Source organism: Chlamydotis macqueenii, chromosome 19 (assembly GCF_036417535.1).
Source record: "Chlamydotis macqueenii isolate bChlMac1 chromosome 19, bChlMac1.mat, whole genome shotgun sequence".
NCBI lineage: Eukaryota > Metazoa > Chordata > Aves > Otidiformes > Otididae > Chlamydotis > Chlamydotis macqueenii.
In genome coordinates, this window is record NC_141574.1 from 1,945,787 (window position 1) to 1,966,343 (window position 20,557).

At 41.2% G+C, this 20,557-nt stretch overlaps 1 protein-coding gene across 1 annotated transcript in view; it reads left to right on the plus strand.

Annotated features, from left to right (window-relative positions):
- Positions 1–1,892: 1,892 nt before the first annotated feature.
- The window catches only part of PITPNM3 (PITPNM family member 3), a 78,178-nt gene continuing 59,513 nt past the window's right edge, over positions 1,893–20,557 (plus strand). Inside the window, exons 1-2 of the mRNA XM_086762903.1 lie at positions 1,893–1,986; positions 10,729–10,836. Of these exons, the coding sequence (XP_086619029.1) occupies positions 1,926–1,986; positions 10,729–10,836 (169 nt within the window). The 5' untranslated portion in view covers positions 1,893–1,925. The remainder of the gene's footprint in view (positions 1,987–10,728; positions 10,837–20,557) is intronic.

Genomic DNA, 20,557 nt, shown 5'->3' on the forward strand with positions numbered 1-20,557 from the left:
CTAGGGAAGTAAAAACTTGGGAGACTGTAGAATGATGAACAGCTTTCCATGTTCTACTACTGCTTGTAAGCATAAATTAATAGTGAAATAATAGTGCATAAATTAATAGTGAAATTTAAAAGTGAATAGATTTGAAGAGAAGCTTTGACTATCTTAATGCCTGCAGAATGGGACTGATTAGATAAAGCAAATTACCTGAAACATCTGTAGAGCTGTTTTATCTGCAGGTCGTGCATCTTGCAGCACTGCAGTGCTGACACTGAAATTCAGTACTGCTGCATTTGTTTCTTCCTGTGTTTTAGTGCTATTAAAATTCTAAAAATTTTTGTTTCTTTAAATCTCTACTGTATGCTTTCATGAAAGCCTCTGTAGGTGAGTGTCAAGATTTCTGTGTGTGTTGGTTTTATTCAGTGAGGGGAGCTACGGTGGCAGCTTCTGTAAGAAGCTTATAGAAGTTGTTTCCCCTTTGTCCAGTGGACTTGGGCGGGCCTAGGGCAGACCTGCTGCTGGCCAGGGCCAAGCCAATTGGTAGCAGAATGTTCCCTGATAACGCCTCTGCGGTATTTAAGAAGGGGGGGGGGGGGGAAAAAAGAGGAAATGAAGACGTGAAGAAGCTGAACCAGGGGCAGAGAGGGAGAGGCACAAGCCTCGTGGGCCTTGCAGGCCTCACCCTCTGGCTTCCCGCGGGGTGGCCGACTGGGCCTGATGTGGCCTGGCCCAGCTGAGAGAAGTGGAGAGGAGATGAGATGTGAAGGGAACCTGAGAGGCGTCTGCCTGTCTGTTGTGAAGGATTTCTTGTGAGAGGAACGGCTGCAGACGCCACCTCCTAACACCTTTGATTTATATTTATCATTAGTTCAGCTGTAGATGGAGTAAAAATAGAACAAAAGGCTGTGACCTAGTGGCATGTTTCCCCCAGAATAATGTTTAAGTGTACCCCCCCTGCTTGAGTTGCTCTCTTACTGCTAGGAGAAGGAAAACGCTTTTGTGGATGGGGCCTCAGGATATTAGATTTCAGGTCTGATGTCATCATTTGGAGAAGTGAATAGAATGCGGGACACTGTTCTGGTTGGTAATGAGGGTCCTTTCTACAATAGCTGTAGTGTTGTTACAGATATGGTGGATCTGATCACTGGCTCCCCACTGATTTGAGGAAGATTATGGTCAATATAAGGCAATGTATTTCACTACTACCTTCTTATGTTGGGTGGCGGTAGACGTAAGGAGAACTGATACAGTTAGGCAGATCTGGTTTACTCATTACAAATTAGTTTGAATATGATAATCCATTGGGACCATCTAAGCTGTCATGACCGTATCTGTTACTGTACCTATTCTAATGTGGTTTTGCCTTCCTGTCTTTAAATGGCAAGCTTCAAATCACAGCCCCTGGCTCCAGCAAAACAAAGCCGTGTGATGAAAACAGCTCAGTGAGTGAAAATTCAGGAGTTTGTCTGCAAATCTGTGAGCCAAATAAGATGGCACTTCTTTTAGAAGGGAAACTGAATTTAAATGGGAGCCACTGCCATGTCCTGGGGAGATGCTGCTTCATGTCTTAGAAACAATGTACAGTTTGAGTGTTGGAATTGAGCAGCCTGGTGAATTCAATAGGGAAGAATTTGTCTTTTCAAGTCACTGGATTAGCTGAAAGTGATGCAGGCTTATCTTCAACAAGAACTTGTTTTAATCACTTTTATTAGGTGGAAGTGAAAGGGGTAATTTTTTGTGTCATCCTGAGAACTCTGGTTGACTGTTGAGATTAAAGTATGTACGCTGACCAAATTGATCCTCCTGAGCCATCTACGCAAACTATTAATGTATTTTTTTCTTTAAGTGTGGAGCAGAGGTGAGCATTCCCTTGGGTTAATGTGAATCTCTCTGTATTTCCAGCTGGCCCACGCCGATTCAGTGCTGCTCAGTGGCACATGCAGAATGTCCTCAAAGACTCTGTGGAGAGCTCCGATGATGAATTCTTTGATGCGCGAGGTCAGTACACGTGTTTGTTGTCCCATCTCAATTTTTTCCCCAGTTTTGCACCAAGTAACTAAGCTCCTTTGATGATGAACTGACAACATCGTCCTCATCAGACTGAGATCTGAAAAAACCCCATCAGATCTTCTCTCAAGGATTTGTGGATGGGCCTACATTTATGAGAGATGGGTGAAGTGCTGGGGTGGATGAGCAAGCTGCCCATGGACTGGATCTGGCATCAGAAGCAGCATGACTACAACAGTACAGAGCTTCATGGGGTCTCTTTGGGCCCAGCTTGTTACAGGTCAGGTAGTATACGATGTTACAGTTGGAGTGCTCTCATTTACAGCTCCTGATGAAGACCATGAGTGTCTGTTACTGATGGCCAATTTTTAAAACCAATGGCCTGGGTTTTCCACTTTGGTAAAACTTTCACTGAAGTGATTGGGACCTCTGCTTGTTCAAGAAGCAGCAAAATGAATATTCAATGAATATCTGAATGCTTCTGGATTTAATCAGGTGAATCCAAAATGCAGCGCTTCCTACAACATCTGATGAGACCCTGAATCTTGGCATGCTCTTTAACGTGCCAAGTTTTGTTCTGAAGTGGGAGTGAAGTTTGTAGGTTGTGTGCGCATACAACCTCCCACCTATAGCAAGAGACGGGGGCTCTGGTTTTGGTTTTGTTTGCAGGACCCAAACCTAATGGTTTTCTGACATGTTTCATTTGCTTTTCTGGAGAGAATAACCGGCAAAGGAGGATTAATTCTGCTACTACTGTGAAATCCAACTGTAGGATCTTTCATAGTGTAGGCTATTGAGGTCAAACTGAGGTGTCCGTATGCCCTCGTGTTACCTGGAAGTCAGGAGTGAAGGATGATGGAATAAATTTGTTGAATGTTCTTTGGCTTTTGTAGCAAACTGGATTCGTATTAAGTACAGAGCAATCCCTATGGCTTTAAGCAACATGATCTACTGAAAGATGTCCCTGCCTATGGCAGGAGGGGTTGGACTAGATCTTTAAAGATCTCTCAGAATTCAAACAATTCTATGATTCTGTGAAAAGGAGAGGGATTCCCGTCCTCCCAAATATTTGAGACTTATTTTCTAGTTGAAAGTAAACCTAATTGAGAGTGGAAAACTCAACTGTCCCATGGGAAACTTGGCTTAGGTTTGGATTTGCTTTTTATTTTTCGTTTGGTTGCTTCATTAACAGCACACTCGGCAGACATTCTGCTGATGTCAAAGTGCAAAAACATTTGCATGGCTAAGATTGTCACTCAGTTTCTCTCTCTGTTTATATTTATGGTAGAGAGAGAAAATACTCTCCCTTCCCAGCATTCTGTTGTTCTTGAATGAGGTCTGTTTCTGAGCAGATTAATTTTCTTTTATAAGACTGCATTGGCTTCAGTCTCATTGCTGTGTGCTGATTTGATGTCTGGAGATGCACGGTGGTATTGCAAATGGCAGCTGGTATTTTTAAGGCAGTATTTGGCATTAAATGTCTGCTGTGTTGCAATGAACTTCATATTTCAGTATGTTTTAATTTTCTTTGTGGGTGGAATTGTTGCAGGAATGGTTAGCAACTGACTTGTGTTTTCATGCTGGTATAAGCTTGAGTTGAAATTCAGCATGAAGGAGTTCTTACGTCAGGAGCTTTTTAGTTGCTTTAAAAATGCAGAGGGTAGGAGGCAGGCAGTGAAAATGAAACAGCTTTTGCGGGGGGCGGGATCAGCTTTGTGCTCTGAATGGTTTGGAAGCTCTGAAGCAACTTCACTGATAACTCACTGATTTATTTTTGTGCGGCTGTGTTGGGAATTTTCTTTTCCTAAGTAAGCTGTTTTTGCAGAGGGATAATTAATATTAATCAGATTATTACTACATATTATTCAAAGTACAAGTTTGGATCCAGGATGCCTCGACTTCAGTTTACCTGCCAGTTTCTCTGACAGTGATAGTGCTTTATCTGATGGTGAACCACTTATTTCCATTTTAATTTCTATAAGTTGCCTACTGTAGCTATAAAATTTATGTCAACTTTAAACTTGAAAGACAAGCTGCTTGCATGAGTGTTAATTTTTTTTTTTTTTAAAGTGCCCCAACCCGTAGGCAACAATCAAACACAGGAAGAAAAGTTTTCAAAATAAAATGGAATTTGAAAACTTGGCACAAAATTCTGGCCTTGCCTAGCACACTAAAACTGTCCATTGAAATAAGGCAATTCTAAATGGAAATGGATATTGGAATAATTTTTTAATGAAAATCAAATTATTTCTGTTGGAGAATTCTGATACAAGCCTTTTGCTGGTTTTTGTGCTTCTGAAAAAAAAAAGCAGAAACGGTGGATAGTTTTTAGTACAAGCTCTTAGAAAGATGGGATGGAAGGTGAGATTGAGTTATCCATTCTAAGAGAGGATCCTCGTGAGGTAGAAGTGAAGATTACTAAATTGATGTTATCAGCCCGCCTTCCAGTCTGGCAGCAAGCTTCAAAATCTCTGAACTGTTTGAAGGAAAAGATGATGTTTACAAGGACCTGTTACTGGATTACTTGAAGGATGACAGTACTACATTTATATTCTGTGACTTACTGGTGGGAACATAAACTCTTATGTTTGCCTGACTGTATATTACTGATAGGGCATAGTTAGAAAAGCTCTGGTATAGATTATCTCATAATTGGCTTCTTGCACATACTTTTGAAGCTTCTTGTTTTCTGGTAAACGATATAATAGTGACCAGGCTGTTCTGTCAATCTTATTAGCATCAGCAATTAACAAAGAAAGGTGGGGGGGGAAGTAACAATAGGGCATCTATGAGAGGTAAAGAAAAGAGGATTTGGTGTTCTGTCATTTTTGTGCATATAGTCTTTCATAGAATCATAGAATATCTCAAGTTGGAAGGGACTCATAAGGATCATCAAGTTCACGTCCCTGCTCCTTGCAGGACTACCGTAGGACTAAGTGTTATCCAGATGCTCCTTGAACTCTGACAGGCTTGGTGCCATGACCACTTTCCTGGGGAGCCTGTTCTGGTGGCCAACCACTTTATCAGTGAAGAACCTTTTCTTAATGTCCAATCTGAACTTCCCTTGATGCAGCTGTAGACTGCGATGATGTCACCCCTCAGCCTTCTCTTCTCCAAGCTGAACAAACCAAGTGACCTCAGCTGCTCATTGTAAATCTGGCCCTTGAGACCTTTCACCATCTTGGTTGCTCTCCTCTGGACACTTTGATGTCCTTGGATAGAGGTGCCCAAAACTGCACAGAGTACTTGAGGTGGGGGCACACCAGGGTAATGTAGAGTGGGACAATCGCCTCCCTTGACCAGCTAGCTATCAGTGCTTGATGCGCCCCAGGACACAGTTGGTTCTTTCAGCTGTCAGGACACGCTGTTGACTCATATTCAACTGGCTATCAACCCTAACCCTCAGATCTCTTTCTGTGGAGCTGCTCTCCAGCATCTCATCCCCTAGTTTGTAGGTATAACCAGATTTACCATGTTCCAGGTGGAGAATCTGTCACCTGCTCTTGTTAAATTTCATACGGCTAGTGATCGCCCAGTGCTCTAGTCTATCCACATCTCTCTGTAAGGCCTCTCTACCCTTGAGGATGTCTACAGCTGCTCCTAATTTAGTACCATCTCTGCTTTCTCCCAAACAGGCTTTCAGGAATAATAAAGTGTTTAAATGTCAGGAAAATAAATGTGCACAAAAGCATAGATACTGGCAGAAGGTGTTTCTATGCTCAGAAGCTCTCTGGGTGATGAGAGAGCTTGTATGTTTGGTAGAGAAAAGCATATGTGTGGGCTAAAGTAATTGGCATTATCAGGGGATTAAACATAGCACCAGGGAAACTGCGGGAGTTTGTGTGTGCTGGAGCGAGGAGAACCTGTCCAGGAGAGAGACTGCAGCTTTTACCTCCTAGAAATGAAATAGCTTGATACCCTTATTCTGTCTCCAGCTTCACAATTCCTGTCGTATTTCTTGCCTGTATTTCTCACCCATTCTCTGTTATTTGTACAGAGGGCTTCATCAATGCTTAATATGCTTGCAGCTGAAAGGACTTTCTGCACAGTGCAGCTGGAGTTGAGTACTATATTTCTTTATGGGAGAATTTGGAAGCTGTCCCAGACTCTTCATCTACCCATGTGTAATTTGCACTTCAGAGACAGCCTGAAGTTGGAGGCAGAGGGCACAGCAGTGGGCAAAATTAAAACATAACATTAGTGAGTTGCTTTTGTCTCCAGCTGTTTTTCAGAATGCAAACCTTAGTTCCTCAAAGGAAGAAGTTTGTCTGACAGCCTTATAAACAGAGAATCAAGCACCTATGAGGTGGAGCAGCTGTATGTATTTTGACTATTGATTCATCTGCCCTGGCTAGCTACTTAATTTAGTGAAATCCACAGAGAAAGGGAGAAGTAATATCTTACTATTTTCTTTTGCCCAACTTTCCTTTGTTTCTTGCTTTCCATGTGGCATGCAGAAAGTTCTCCATTCATAGCAGGACTGACTTATGCTTCTGTGTTGGAAACTTTTAGGCTTATTAGGTTTTCTTACCTTGGTGCTAGCAGATTTTCCTCAGGTAAATGATGATAATGAAAAATATTTTCTCTGTGTATCTAATGTCCTACCAATGTGAATTTCCAGCTGTGTGTGAACAAAGTAAGAAGCTTTTCAGTTTGACCAGGCAAGGGATGAAAGGAAAGATGCAGGGTCATCCTGTGTTTGTGGCAAGGCACTGGAGGCAGGGAAGAACTGAATGGCTTTCGCAGGGTCAGGCAGGATCCCAAGTTCTGTGACAGCCACAGAGAGGGTCCAGGCCTTTTGAGTAAGGCATGCCCCTCTGTGCATGCATCTTGCTCTTTGTCACTGCAAAAACTTGATCACTTGTGGGTGAAACATCAGCTTTCTTAAGTGACGCTATATGCAAAACTTGAGAGTATTTGGGCCTTCCCAACCTCTTTGAAATCCGTAGGTTCTACTGTAATGCAAACAGTAAGCAGTTTTTAAAGTACAGCTGCATCTCAACATGTTGCTAACTAGTGGTATTTGATACAGTGAACTACTCTGTCATTTAACTGCAGCATACTTATGTTTGATCACAGAAGATTAAAATTATAGCTGAATAAATCATTGCAAAATAGTCAGATCACAAAATTCCGTTGTGTAACTAGCATTTTTTTATCTTTTTTTTTTTTTTCTGTGGTATCCCTGCTGAAGCTTGTGAAGGTACACGAGTTGCAGCCTAAGTGAATGAGAGTTCCAGGCAAGTGGGAAGTAAGAAGAACAACAATGATAGAAAGAAGGATAAACTGAGTCCTTCTAAGGAAACAAGGAGTACTTTGTATCCCTTTTTCTTTGCATAAAGAAATCGTAGGATGAAATAACTTTTTGTAAGGATAAACTACATTTGGTGCTTTTACTTGCCAAAGGAGGCAAATAGCAAGAGAAGACTCTAGTGCTGCGAAGGGAAGTTGCATTTGAAAATGTAGATTGTTTATGGAGGTCAAGACTGTGAAATCAGAACACCTTGGAGTCTGTCTTGGTTTGCGTTATGAAAAATAGTTTGACCTACATCCAGCACTGCAGACAGTGGCTTGCAGTGTTCAAGCCTTCTGGCTTCCTGAGGGTGCAGAAGCCAGCAACTCCTTTCTACTCCTGATACTTTTCTGTACCTCTTTAAGTGACTGAATATAGAGATGTGATAATCTAGTTTGTGCTAGAAAAAGTAAAGTGGAGACTTGACATTTTTGTGTGCAGTCCAGTAAGCAGATAGAATACTTTTTATCTGTAATATTTTTTTCTCTTTCATTGATGATACTTGCTTGAGGTTGAAAGACATAACAAAATTCGAAGTGAATTGTTTCCCCATTTTCCATTCCTTTTGTGTACATTTAAGTGATTTTGCTTTGAAACATTATTTGGAAAGACAGAGATGCATGTTTATAGTCTTCTGTGTAGTGGTCCACAAGTCATAAAACTGCTTTGAAAACTTGCAGGTCCAGATATCTAGTTAAGACTAGCCAGATACCTTGTTTACTCAATTATATGCATCAGTTTATTCCAGTTGAGAAACTGTCTTGCTGACTTAGGTGTACTACCACGTGATTTTTGGCTTTATTGTCTGGCTGGGTTTTGGGTTAACAACAAACAGTACTTATGGGCAGACATTTACAGAGTAGCCTACTCATTTGTCCTTGTTAGTCTGCTTTGAAACAACTGGAGACAGTGGAACTTGAAGATGTGAAGGCTCACCCAATTTGGATTGCCAGCAGATGATGAGGTGAGACAGTGTTCAGAGGTGGTTAGTTTGTGGGAGCAGTTGATACTGATGAACGTCATAGCTGTCCACCAGACCACAGGTGTTTAAATGTGGATATTCTGCAGTGTTGTGCAGTTAAACTAGGTTAGTTTCTCATGCTCATTCTTAAGGGTCTTCTTTCTCCAGACTATATAGTAGGAAAGAAGCATGACAGAACTCCAGTCTGGAGGGTGTGCATGTGCATAGAGGAGTTTCATGCCTAGATAGTTAATACACTCTCTAAGCAGAGGGAGCAAAGTTAATGAGGAACCTAACCTTTCTTTAGACTAGGGGAGGAAAAGAAGTCCTAAAATTGATGGGAAGGCTGGGAGGTGATCCTCTGATCCACAGCCTCCCCTCTGAATGGGCATAGGGCCAGGGTCTGGAGTGCACTGGTGCCCAGACCTAAATATTGTTGTATTCCAAACCACATTTAATGCTTTCTGTCTGACGCAGAAAGACAATAGAAATGAGAAACAGAGTCTGACCTCTAATCTTATTTATTCTGCTAAACAGTAAGTCCATCTGAAATGCCTGGGTTGGTAAATGACATAGCAGTGAAAGCAATAAGAAAATACTAGATCTAAATGCTCAAACCATTTTGGAGCCCTCTTTCTCTGCAACAGACAGTTCTTTAGCATCCTCTTGATACAATTCTTAAGTACTAAAGCCAGTAGTGGGGCAGATCCTCACCGCAAAGGCGACTGTCTGAAATAGCACTGAAAGGCTGCCTGGCCTCTTCCCGCTGGATGAGGCAAGTCTCTCCAGAGGCACGCTGCATGAAGGCAGCCAAAAGAGCTGCCACCTCTGCGTTGACACTGCAGAGCTCAATGGCCTGGTCTTGCCTTCCCTCATTTCACTTTGTGGTAACAGTTAATGCAGAAGGAGCTTGTCCCACAGTGAATGAGCTGCCCCTGAGCTTTAGGCGAAGGTTTTGATTGCTGACTTGGTCACAGGAGGTGCAGGATGTCCTTGGGGTGGCTCAGTCCATCTGCGGTGGTTGTGGCAGGGTGCCACCAAGCTGCCTTTAGCCAGCCTGTCAGGGCACTCCAGAGCCACCCAATGGCTCATTCTCTCCCTCCTTACAGATCTTCAAATAAATCAGCCTTTGTGAGAGAAAGTGACAAGAACCCAAGCAAAATGCTATTGTAAATGGTTGATTTTCTTTGCCTCAGGGAGCAGCTGAGGTTGCATCAAGTCCAGTAAGGGCTTTGGTGGATCCAGCTTCTCTAATAAACCTGATGAATTACCTTTATGAGTGTTTGTTTCTAAAAGGTAGGACTTACGGGGAGATAAAATATTATGATGTCGCTGAAGTGATTTAAAAGCCTTTATACAGATCCAGTTTCCTCCTCCTCAGTACCAAAATCTCTCTAAATAAGAGAGGTACGTACAAGAGAACATGAAAGAACATAGATTTTTTTTTTTTTTAAATGTTTATCATTTTAGCCAGAAACATTCTGGCCAAATTCTTCTGCATTTATTCCCACAATAGAGCCTTTCTCTCTACAGAAGGCAGTAAGAGAGGGCAGAATTGGACCCATTCTTTGAATCTGCCTCAACAAGTAAAGACCGTGATTATTCACTCTTCTTTTTTTTTTTCTTTTTCTGTGCACTCACCCTAGGAACAAAGACCATTCTGGGCCATATACAACTGGGCTGAAATGCTTTTAGTAAATTTATTCAGAAAGGACTAATGCACATTTCTTGCCAAACAGCTGTTAAATTGAAGAAAAATGTTTTCCTACAGCTTCTAGGCCTGTCTGGTTTTTGTTTTTCAGAGAGAGAGAATATCTATGGCTTGTGTTTTGTGCTTTCAGCTTTTCCCGCCCCTCGTCCCCAAATGGGACTCCAGTAAAAAAGACTGTTCTCTGTGCTGTGGGCTTGGTGCCGTTCCATTACGTCTCTGTGTCTCTAGATGAAAATTTAAAGCTTTATGTAGCACAGGTGGCTTTGATAAAAGGGGAAAAAAACATGCTTGAAAAGCCTTAAACTGGTCTCTGTGTTCTTTCTTCCCTCTGCTCTGCCTTTCGAGTGTTCTGAAGTAAAAATAAAAATAAAAAAAAAGTAAAAAAAAAACCTATGAATTTTTTCCAAGAGAAGGGAATAATTCTGACTAATTCTGTTACTTGATATCAGATACTCAGAGTGATTTATTATAAACTTTGGTTTTAAGTGACTGCTCAAGAGTCACTTAAGAGCAAAAATTCAGGTAGTCCTCTCTTTCCATGGTTTTCCTGCACACGATATATGAAGCATGTAGGTATGCTGTAGTGCATATCGGTAAGCAAGAAACTTTCCTGGAGAGTCCTGCATGTGCTAATCTTATATATTCCCACTAGGGACCATGCTGAGTGTTTATTTCTCTCTCAATTACTAGTTCTCACTCTGTCTTTTTTTTTTTTTTTCCTCTTGTTTATCACTGCAATTTGTTCTCTTCTCCTTTTTCCTCCTACAGAAGAGATGGTGGAAGGAAAAAGTGCCATTCTCATAGGCATGAGCCAGTGGAACTCAAACGACCTTGTTGAGCAGATAGAAACAATTGGGAAGCTGGAAGAAAACCAAGGTAATGTTTAGCTTGCCTTACATATTAATTTAAAGTTAACAAGAGAATCTGACTACTGAAGCAATTATTTGTCAGATATTATGTGAATACTCAACAGGAATATCATTTACAGCATTCCATAGTTAAAAGATTTATGCAGACATGTAAGTAGTATTTTAGTGCTGGGAAATGAATCACAGTGATCGCTTTCAGGAGGAAACTTCTCTGGCTGGCCAGATAATACAGACCTGTTGACATCAGTGGGAAGCCAATGTTGGATTCAACTCAACAACTGTGAGAGAGATGACAAGACCACAACTTATGTTTTGTGTGTTTCCTGTAATAGATGTATATAACAGACTTGTTGGTCATTGTCACTGGGTTATTTTGCTCCTTAAAGTCAGCAAATCATTATCTGGAGTTTTCAAGGGGAGACATACTGCCAGGAGTAGTTGGGGCCACGTTTAGGTAAACATTCAGGTACCTATGTGTGACTGAAATGAGTGGGAAATGGGCACGGATACACCAGTAAGAATCTGGGACCTAGGACGGAAGTCTAAGAAGTCTTCTTTTAATTGTTACTTTAGCTCCTAAATTAAAATTACCTCATTGACTTTAGGGAGAGAAAAGGACCTAACTTCCTTATTTGTTGGTGGTATGGGGTCATGTACAATGATTCTTGTTAATTAATCTAACTTTTAAAAGAATTTGATGGATTTGTCCGTTTTAAGACTCTTTTCAGAAGGCTTTTGTTTATGGATTTGCCATATGTAGTCAATCCTGAAGACAGCTGTGAACAGGTCTATTTTAGTATACAGGTATATAAAAGTAATATTTATCTGAGTCACAAACTTCTTGATTATCTAACATGAGAATGATTTATTTTAATAGTATTTAAGTGGCAGGTAGATGCAATACACACAGTGTTTTTACAATTGTTAAATAGGTAATTAGAGAAGAAAAAACTCTGTTTTGCATTTGCTCTTAACGGTGATATCAAGGCCTTGCTTACATTGCTTGGTAACTTTGTTTGGAGTCAGAGATTCAGTGCCAATTTGTAAGAGATATTGTATGTGTTGTAAATATGCCATTTTCTCTGCTACAAAGTAACAAGAAGAACACAGTATTGCATCAAATATGACTTAGTCTTCTAAACGACTGTCCCGATCCGAAGGCGGGGGATGTTTCTTTTTGATCCCAGGAGAGGAAATTAAGACACAAACGAAGTCAAATGCTGTGCCACCAAACCTAGTTTTATTATCAAAAAGTGAATGATAGCAGTGATAGGACAGAGTGAGAAGAAAAGGTGGAAATTAGGCAGACATTTGGGATCGGGTTGCAAGAACAGTGACCACCAAGGAGGTCTGATGGATGTTCCAGGAGTCCGTCTGCAGTCCAGAAGTCCAAGGATCGTTGGTGGTGGTTCAGTCAACTGCAAGTTGCTCACGGTCCTTTCATCTGGGTCCAGTCACTGAGGTCACCATAACAATGGCATGTCACCCCTCTGTTGTTCCACCTGCGCATACTCTGATTGTTCATGCGGAGGGCTGGTGTTCGACGGTGCAACCTCACGCATGCTCAGTTCCACTTTGGGTCGTTGTCGGGTGGTCGCAGGTTGTTGCATGCCCCCTGGAGACGTGACTGTGCCCTGACCCAGCCTTGGAACCAGTCTTTGATGGTTTGCTAGCCCAGAACTTCTGCTCTTCCCCAGGAATAACAGGATGTTTGTTCATATTACCAAGGCAATATCCTCTGGCTCCATGCCCCATGTCCTCCCATCCTGAGCAATCTCTCAAGACAAACATTTAGCAACTTTACAGGTTCTTGCAATGACTTGCCAAGAACCAGCTGTCCTTGTGTTCTTGGAGATATTTCTCTATTTCTTCCAGGGCTGGCAAAGATTTAGAATGCTTATTTTCTTTTTAGCACCCATTATATGACAATTGTTTCGGGTTTTGGTGGTTTTTTTTTTTTTTTTTTAAAGTGCCCATTGTGTTGGACAGTAAGGAAGAAGTTGTAAGAGATTGTTTTTAAGGGTTTCTGCTGTTAAGAAACAAGGCTGATAAAAGAATTATTATTTGCATTATGCAGTTGAATAGCTGCAGCAGGGAGAATGTGAGACCCAGGGTTGCGTGGAAGATCTGTGCAGAAACAAATGAAGCAGTGTCCTGAGTTATAGTCTATCCTTCTTCATAGGAAGGGTTTCTATTTTCATTTAGTCTAATTCTCTGTGATGTTTTGTAAAAGCAAGAGTTCTCATCCGTTCTCTTCCTTTACTTCATTTCCATTCACACACAGCTGTTAGCCACTGTACCTGACTCAAAGCATTTAATGAGTTTGCTTATGTATAAGGTGCATCCGCATTCTGATACTGCTTCACCTATGCTGCAAGTGTGCTGTGGCTTTTAGATCACAGTTCATCGTGCTCATTTTGACCATTCTTCAATAGATGTGTCAGGCAAGGACTGAAGTCATTAAGAACTGGGCTAGCACAAGGCGGAGCTAATATTATGTGTACCTTGTTAATATTATGTTGTATCTTGTTATGCCAGAGTGTGATTTCACTGCTTCAGTAATCCCAAAGAAAGTAGAGTTCTGGCTGTAATGCACACTGCTGGTTAGAAACTTTCCCTGATGCGCTCCTGCTAAATACATCAGATTTCTAAATAGACGAGGCAATTACGTGCATTTCCTTCTTTGCCATCTTACACTCTCAGATTTAGTCCTGCTGATTAGCTAGTTGTTGATTAATTTTTTTTTTCATTATAATTTTTTCTTTTTTTCCTTACATGTGCTCATCATGAGGAGCAGCTGAGGAAACTGGGATTGTTTAGTTTGGAGAAGAGGAGGCTGAGGGGAGACCTTATCACTCTTTACAACTACCTGAAAGGAGGGTGTAGGGACGTGGGTGCTGGTCTCTTCTTCCAAGTAACTAGTGATAGGACAAGAGAAAATGGCCTAAAATTGCATCAGGGGAGGTTTAGATTGGATATTAGGAAAAAAAATTCTTTACTGAAAGGGTGGTCAAACATTGGAACAGGCTGCCCAGGGTCACCATCCCTGGAGGGGTTCAAAAAACATGCGACTTGGCACTTTGGGACCTGGTTTAGTAGGTGTGGTGGTGTTGCACTGGCAGTTGGACTGGATGATCTTGGAGATCTTTTCTAACCGTAATGATTCTGTGATTCTATTCTACGATCTGCATCGCATCTTTATGGAATTATCTGCCAAATGCTGATAGGTCGTATTGGAGTGTTGTTAGTGCAGGTAGATGTATGGTGCTTTTGTTATAGCTTAGCAAGACTGGATAGTGTTAGTGATTCGGCAATTTTAGAAAGATGGAAAGATGTGAGAAGTATGATCTGCTGATTCAGGGAAACTCCCCCCACCCCCAGCTAGATTTAGTTACGACTCTCGGAGAGTTATGAGTTCATTGGCTTTGGTTGCAGATAGCTTTTTTACAATCCAGTAAGTCTCTAGGGCTAGTGGTTTTGCTAGGTGCCTGTGCAGAGAGCAGAGCACTGTTGTTTCTTTTTTTTTTATGGTTTAATAAATTTATTAATAAAACATGTAATTATGGGCTTTTTTAACAAATGAAGAAGTATGAGAAGATGCAGTATACTCTGGGCAGAGCTGAAGACCCACCAGACACAATTAATTAATTAAGTTAATTAAGTAATGCTACATTTCCAGTGTGAGACAGACAGGGTCCTCAGGAACTTTCTAAATGGCAAGCATATAATTTAATTCAGTCATTGATTCTCAGTAAGTACGACTGAGAGGGCTTGACCAGCAAAACCTTTCTTAACTGAGGTAGAAATAAGTCTTTGAGGGAAAACTGGCAGCGGCATTTAAATTTATTAAGTTTTCATTACAGAAAATAACACAAACAGCAATCAAGCTGAACTAAAATTTCATACAGCTGCATAAGTTATGTTGATGCAGATGACTTGCCTATTGCGGAACAAAAGCATTTTCACACATCATAGTCATGTGTTTAAATTGACTCCTGGGGAAAAGTATCTGTCAGTTTTGTTAAGGCCAATTGCATGTACTGAGCACTAGGAATAAATGCAGCCTGTTTGATTTCAGTGCTTTGCGTTTCCTCCAGCTGTCTTGATTTCATGTCCTTACTTTAAGTATATATTGTTAATGTTTGTAAGGTTGAAATTGTTGGGTTTTTTGGTACTCTTAACACAGTGCAGTGAAGGTGAGATGAAGAAGTATTTGCAAAAATTATTTGTATACTTTTAATTCGATATGTATTTTATATTTCATTACTTGACTTTCTTTATAGTGGGAAATGAGGTTACTACGCATTTTAACTGCCAAGTACTTGTTACAGAAAAAATATGTAATTCAATCTAAACTAGTAATCAACATGTAAACCTAAGCCTCTGTCAGCATTTCAAAGGGTGAAATCTTGGAGAAAAAATGCCATAGCTGGAGTAGACATTACACATCAGGTCAAGACATGTTTGAGACCAAACCTGCATAAGATCTAAAATAAGGTCACATTAATAGTAGGGTTATCCTCTCTCCTTCAGTTGCTTGTCTCTTGTTATATTTGGCCTTTTTTTAAATGGAGACTTGAGAGCTGGAAAGTGTTATAAGAGTTTAACATACCGTTTCTTTTTTATTTTCTCTCACACGTGCAATTTAAAGTGTGAGGGTGTCTAGAAATACCTGAAATGGATGAAGAGCCACAGAGCTCCATAGAGAGATAAGTGCTTGCCGTTGCAGTTGGAGATTAGCAGTCCTGCGTTGATTCAGTCTCTGCATACAGACAGCAGGCTTCACTACTTTTCATGCTTCATTTTGTCACCTCCTTCCCCCAGTCCATCTTATTTTTCTAAAGAGCAGAAGAAACATGCAGCTGTCAAGGAATGGGCAACACAGTTCAGTGTCAGTATGTCTGGGCTTTGCCAGCTGACCAATGTCACACATCCATGAACATAAACCTGCTTTAATTACACTGAACAGCAGTGAGAAAAAGCTTTAGGAGATTGCCCTTCCTGAGCTGGTAGCTTCCATGCTAAAGAATTTTACTGGCCTCTGCCTTCCTAACTGGTGAGCAGAAACAGCTGGCTTTTTCTGCATCATTGCCGCAGACAGGGCTGCTCTATGTAAATTTGTGCAAGCTGCATTGCAACTTCAGGCCTCTTTTTTTCCATTAGATCTAATAACACATGCAAGCTTTATGGTTTTTCTTGTGTTGAGTTTCTGCTTTTTTTCTGTGGCGCTCTGGTTTTCTGCCTGTCCTCAAGGAGCCAACCACCATTGCTGGACAGCTCTGATTCCTGGCAGTCTTACCAGAAGTGCCAGGGAGGTTTCTTCTAGGCAAAGGTTGCTAGACTTTGCTTTTCTTGTACTGCCTTCTTTAACTGAGAGGTGACATAGGTGTCTGGAAAGGAGAAGGGTGTTCTGTACACCAGCTGTACGTACTGCAAGTGTCATGCAGCAAGGGAAAGAACAGAATTCAACTTATAGTTGTCCTTGGTACAATTGCAGGAGAATTTCACAATGGCTAAGGTGCTTATATAATTATCGCACAAGCAGTTGAGCTGATCAACAAGGGTATGCATCCTTTTCATGAGCACAGTAATGTTCCTTTCACTGCGGGCTGCGCTCTTGCTGCTACTTCTTGGTAAAATAAAATAGTCCAACCAGGACTGAGTGATCCTGGCAGGATGGGAAAGGCAGCTGTGTTGAAACGGAGTGGTCTTTTTCGTATTTCCGATTTACTCCTTTTTCTCCAAATTTTGTTTGGAGAAAGAAAATTTTAAAAAAAAAGTCTTTTGTTCAAGTCTCTGAATGGCTTTAACGTTGAGGTACTGCTTTCTTTCAGTGCAGTCATTATCACTACGTGTTGCAGTTAATTGTTAGAGATTTTTGATTTGCTGAGCTCTCTGCTACCCTCTAACTGCTGATCATGTCTCTTCAGCAAGAAAAGCAAGTAAGAACAGCGTGAACATATAAAACTTAAAAATTGCTTTGCAGAAAAAAAAAATGTCTGGAGACTGTGCTGAAGGTATCCAAATTCTCAGTTTATTAAGGACTGTGTTGTCTTGTTACTTGTGCTGCTGCTCTCCGTTTCTTCCTGTTACTTGTTCTGTTTATTCTGTCCGTTGGATTTTTTAGCACAACTGGTTCCCTTTTAAACAAAAGAAGACTGACTTGCCTGTTGAGGGATATTGAACTCTCTTTTTTCATTGTCTGTAGTTTAGCTCTGTGCTTTTTATAATACAAAACCAACATTAGAAACCTAAGAGCAGTGGATTTCCAGGCTCATTTGTAGCTTTTATGATGCAAACGAGTTTTGGGACTGTCTTATCCCTTGGCTGCTGTTTGGCTGTGCAAACAGGTTATTGGTGTGGTGCTGGCTGACCTGGCAGATCTCGCTTTCAGCCCTTCGCTGAAGTGGCCAGGAGCCCAGCACACCAGAAGGTCAGGACAGGCTGTATTTCATTACAGTTGCCAAATATCCCGGAACTAAGTTTGCAATTTGAAAACTGGTGTATTTAAGGCCCTGGTTACAACACTAACCTTCTTCAGATTTTCTACAGACAACCTCTAGCTACTCTGTTAAAGAACCGAATTCTGTGCTTGGTTACTGCGTGGAGTCCCAGTAAAGTGACTGCGGTGTATGTTATTGCACATAAAGCAAAACATAAAATACCGCTCCTTATTCATGGAACACTTGTGATCCTGACAGATGTTATTTGTAATTAATTGCAGTAAAAGGGAAATGGATCACAACTGAATAATGGCTACTCTATTAATAATTAGACCCTTGTTTTCTAACTGTAGAGTCAATGCTTTGCATACCTCACAAAATACTATTTTTTTTTTTTTAATGCTAGTGAGAATGTACTGAGTACTCTGTTGCCTTTTAAAACAGTCTAACTGAAAAGTTGATGAAAATTAGAATGACTAATACCTCTTGTGACAACTGATTTTCCATGTGTGTGTTTTTAAGCAGTTCCTGCTTAAGTGCATTGCTTTTAATCGCCTATTATCTTCTGTTTGATTTGTTTCATTATTGTTCAGGTGTCTGAAGCTCCTCTGCTTTAAGGTTGGTCCAACTTCAGTGAAATTAACGTGCCTGCACTTGGTGCGGATGAGATTTGTGTCCTAGGCAGGAATTAGTAGTCAAGACTTCTTCATTATTTTCTTTCATCTCTTCTGGCACTCTGTGGTCTTCCATGCAGCTCATACTCAAACATACTGAGACATACACTTCGTTATGCATTGCCTACTATGGATTGTTTTTGAAAATGTGAGATTTTTTTTTAACCTTTCTTCACTCCCAACTATGAGGATATGTTTTCTTCACCCTCAGCTATGAGAGTATGTTTGTGTAAACGTAGAGCTTGCATTGATTCATTTGGATATGCAGTGCTGTTTAAGACCGAGGTGTCCTAGTAGCACAGAAGAACAATTGGAGTTGGTCCTGGAGGCTGGAATTTGGCAATATTAATTCACTGTGGACTGTACATCTTCTTATGATAAGATGGTCATATTGTTGATTATTCTGTGCAAGGGTACACCTAAAAGGATAGCAATCTTCTTTCAAGCAGATTGTATCTTTTGAATCAACTGAGGAACCTTTTTCATCTTGTTTACTTCTTCTGCATGCACAGAATTCAGAAGATCTTGGTGTCTAGGATGACTGCCACATCGTGAAAACTCCACAGAGAATTAGAGGATTGTAGTTGTACAGTGTTTTGTTGGCACGTGTGTGAAGTGGTTGTCTGGCCCACTGAAGAGAGAAATCAATGAGGCTATTATCCAGAGTACTCAAACAAGAACTTCCATGACTGAAGTGGAGCAGTATAGCGTATGAAAGGAAGCTCTACAGGGTCAGTTGGTCCATTGTGAGAGGCAAAAACTGTTTCAAAGGGATGGGTGATGATAGCCTCCATTGCCCTCAGCTGGTTTCAGATCTTGGATTCTGAAATAACCATTACAAATTCGTACAGGATATTCAAGTTTCACTGTTCTCTCTTGATTCATCATTCCACCCTTTGCTATGGAAAGTGCACTTACATCTTAAAGACCTTTTTTTTTTTTTTTTTTTTTTCCTGATGTCCCACTAAGCTGCTCTGTCACTTCCCCTTCTCAGGAGAGCAGGGGGAGAAAATACAATGAAAAGCTCTTGGGTTGAGATAAGGGCATGGAGGTTAATTACCAATTACCATCACACCATCACAGGCAAAACAGGCTTGAGTTGGGGAAATTAATTTATTGCCAGTTAATTGTAACAGAGTAGGCTAGTGAGAAATAAAACAAAACTGAAACCACCATCCCCCTACTCTTCCTTTCTTCCCAGGCTTGATTTCATTCCCAACTCTTCTTCCTCCTCCCACCTCCCCAACTGAGGCAAGGGGATGTGTAGTGGGGATTGCGGTCAATTCTTAATGCTTTGTCTCTGTGGTCATACTCCTCTCCTGCTCCACCCTGGGATCCTTTCCATGGGATATAGTCCTTCATATACTTTCCAATGTGGATTCTTCCCACAGGCTGCAATTCTTCAAGAACTGCTCCAGCGTGGATCCTTTTCATGGGGTGCAGTCATTCAGGAAAGAGCTACTCCAGCGTGGGTCCCCCAGGGCCACAGATCCTGCCAGAAAACCTGCTCCAGCTTGGGCTCCTCTCCTGTGGGCCACAGTTTCTGCCAGGAGCCTGCTCTGACGTGGGCTTTCCACAGGTTGCAGCTTCCTTCAAGGCACAGACATCTGCTTCAGCTTGGGATCCTCCATGGGCTGCAGGTGGATCTCTGTTCCACCGTGGTCCTCCATCGGCTGCAGGGGACAACCTGTGCCATCGTGGTCTCCTCCACAGGCTGAAGGGAAGTCTCTGCTCTGGAGCTTGGAACACCACCTCCTCCTCCTTCACCGACTTTGATAGTTGTTTCTCTCACATTTTCTCACTTCTTTCTCTCACAGCTGTTGCACAGTGCATTTTACCCGTTAAATATGTTATCACAGAGGCGCCACCAGCGTCACTGGTGGGCTCAGCTTTGGGCGGTGGTGGGTCCATCTTGGAGCTGACTGGAGCTCACTCTGTTGGACATGGGGGCAGCTCCTTTTATCTTCTCACAGAAGCCCCCCTGTCGTCCCCCCACTACCAAGACCTTACTACATAAAACCAATACAATTACTTTAATTTTTCTGTAAAATGGTTTAAATTGCAGTTCTACCAGATTTGTACCAGGGGCTTGAACCTGGGCTTCTTTTAGAAGGGTTCTGTAAATACTTGTCTGTTGGCTGTTTTGTAGTGAGTTTCTCTCTTTCAGAGTCTTTCTGGGGAACAAAAAAAGCCACATTTGTGTGGATAGTTTTGGTTTTAATATATTTGCATTTTCCACAATGTAAACATCAAAAAACTCACAAGTGCACGCACACAAAAGTGAAACAGGCAAAACCCCAATTAACCTTGACTGTTTCTTTGTTTTGAAACAGCCTTTTATACAACAGCCTTAAGAGACAGGCATCTTTAGTTCCCCAATCCCAGCATCCCTAAATTAGTAAGACTAGAATTGTCAATATGCTTCTCATGCCTGAAGCCCAAAAGACATTCTAATATCAGCTGCATACCCTGAGCTTGCAACCTTATTTCTGCAATATGAAGATCTTAGGGGAAAAAAAACAAACCAAACCAAAACAACAACAACAAAAAAAAAAACCCACCAAAAATCAAACAGCAAACAAACAAACAAACAAAAAAAAAACCCAACAGG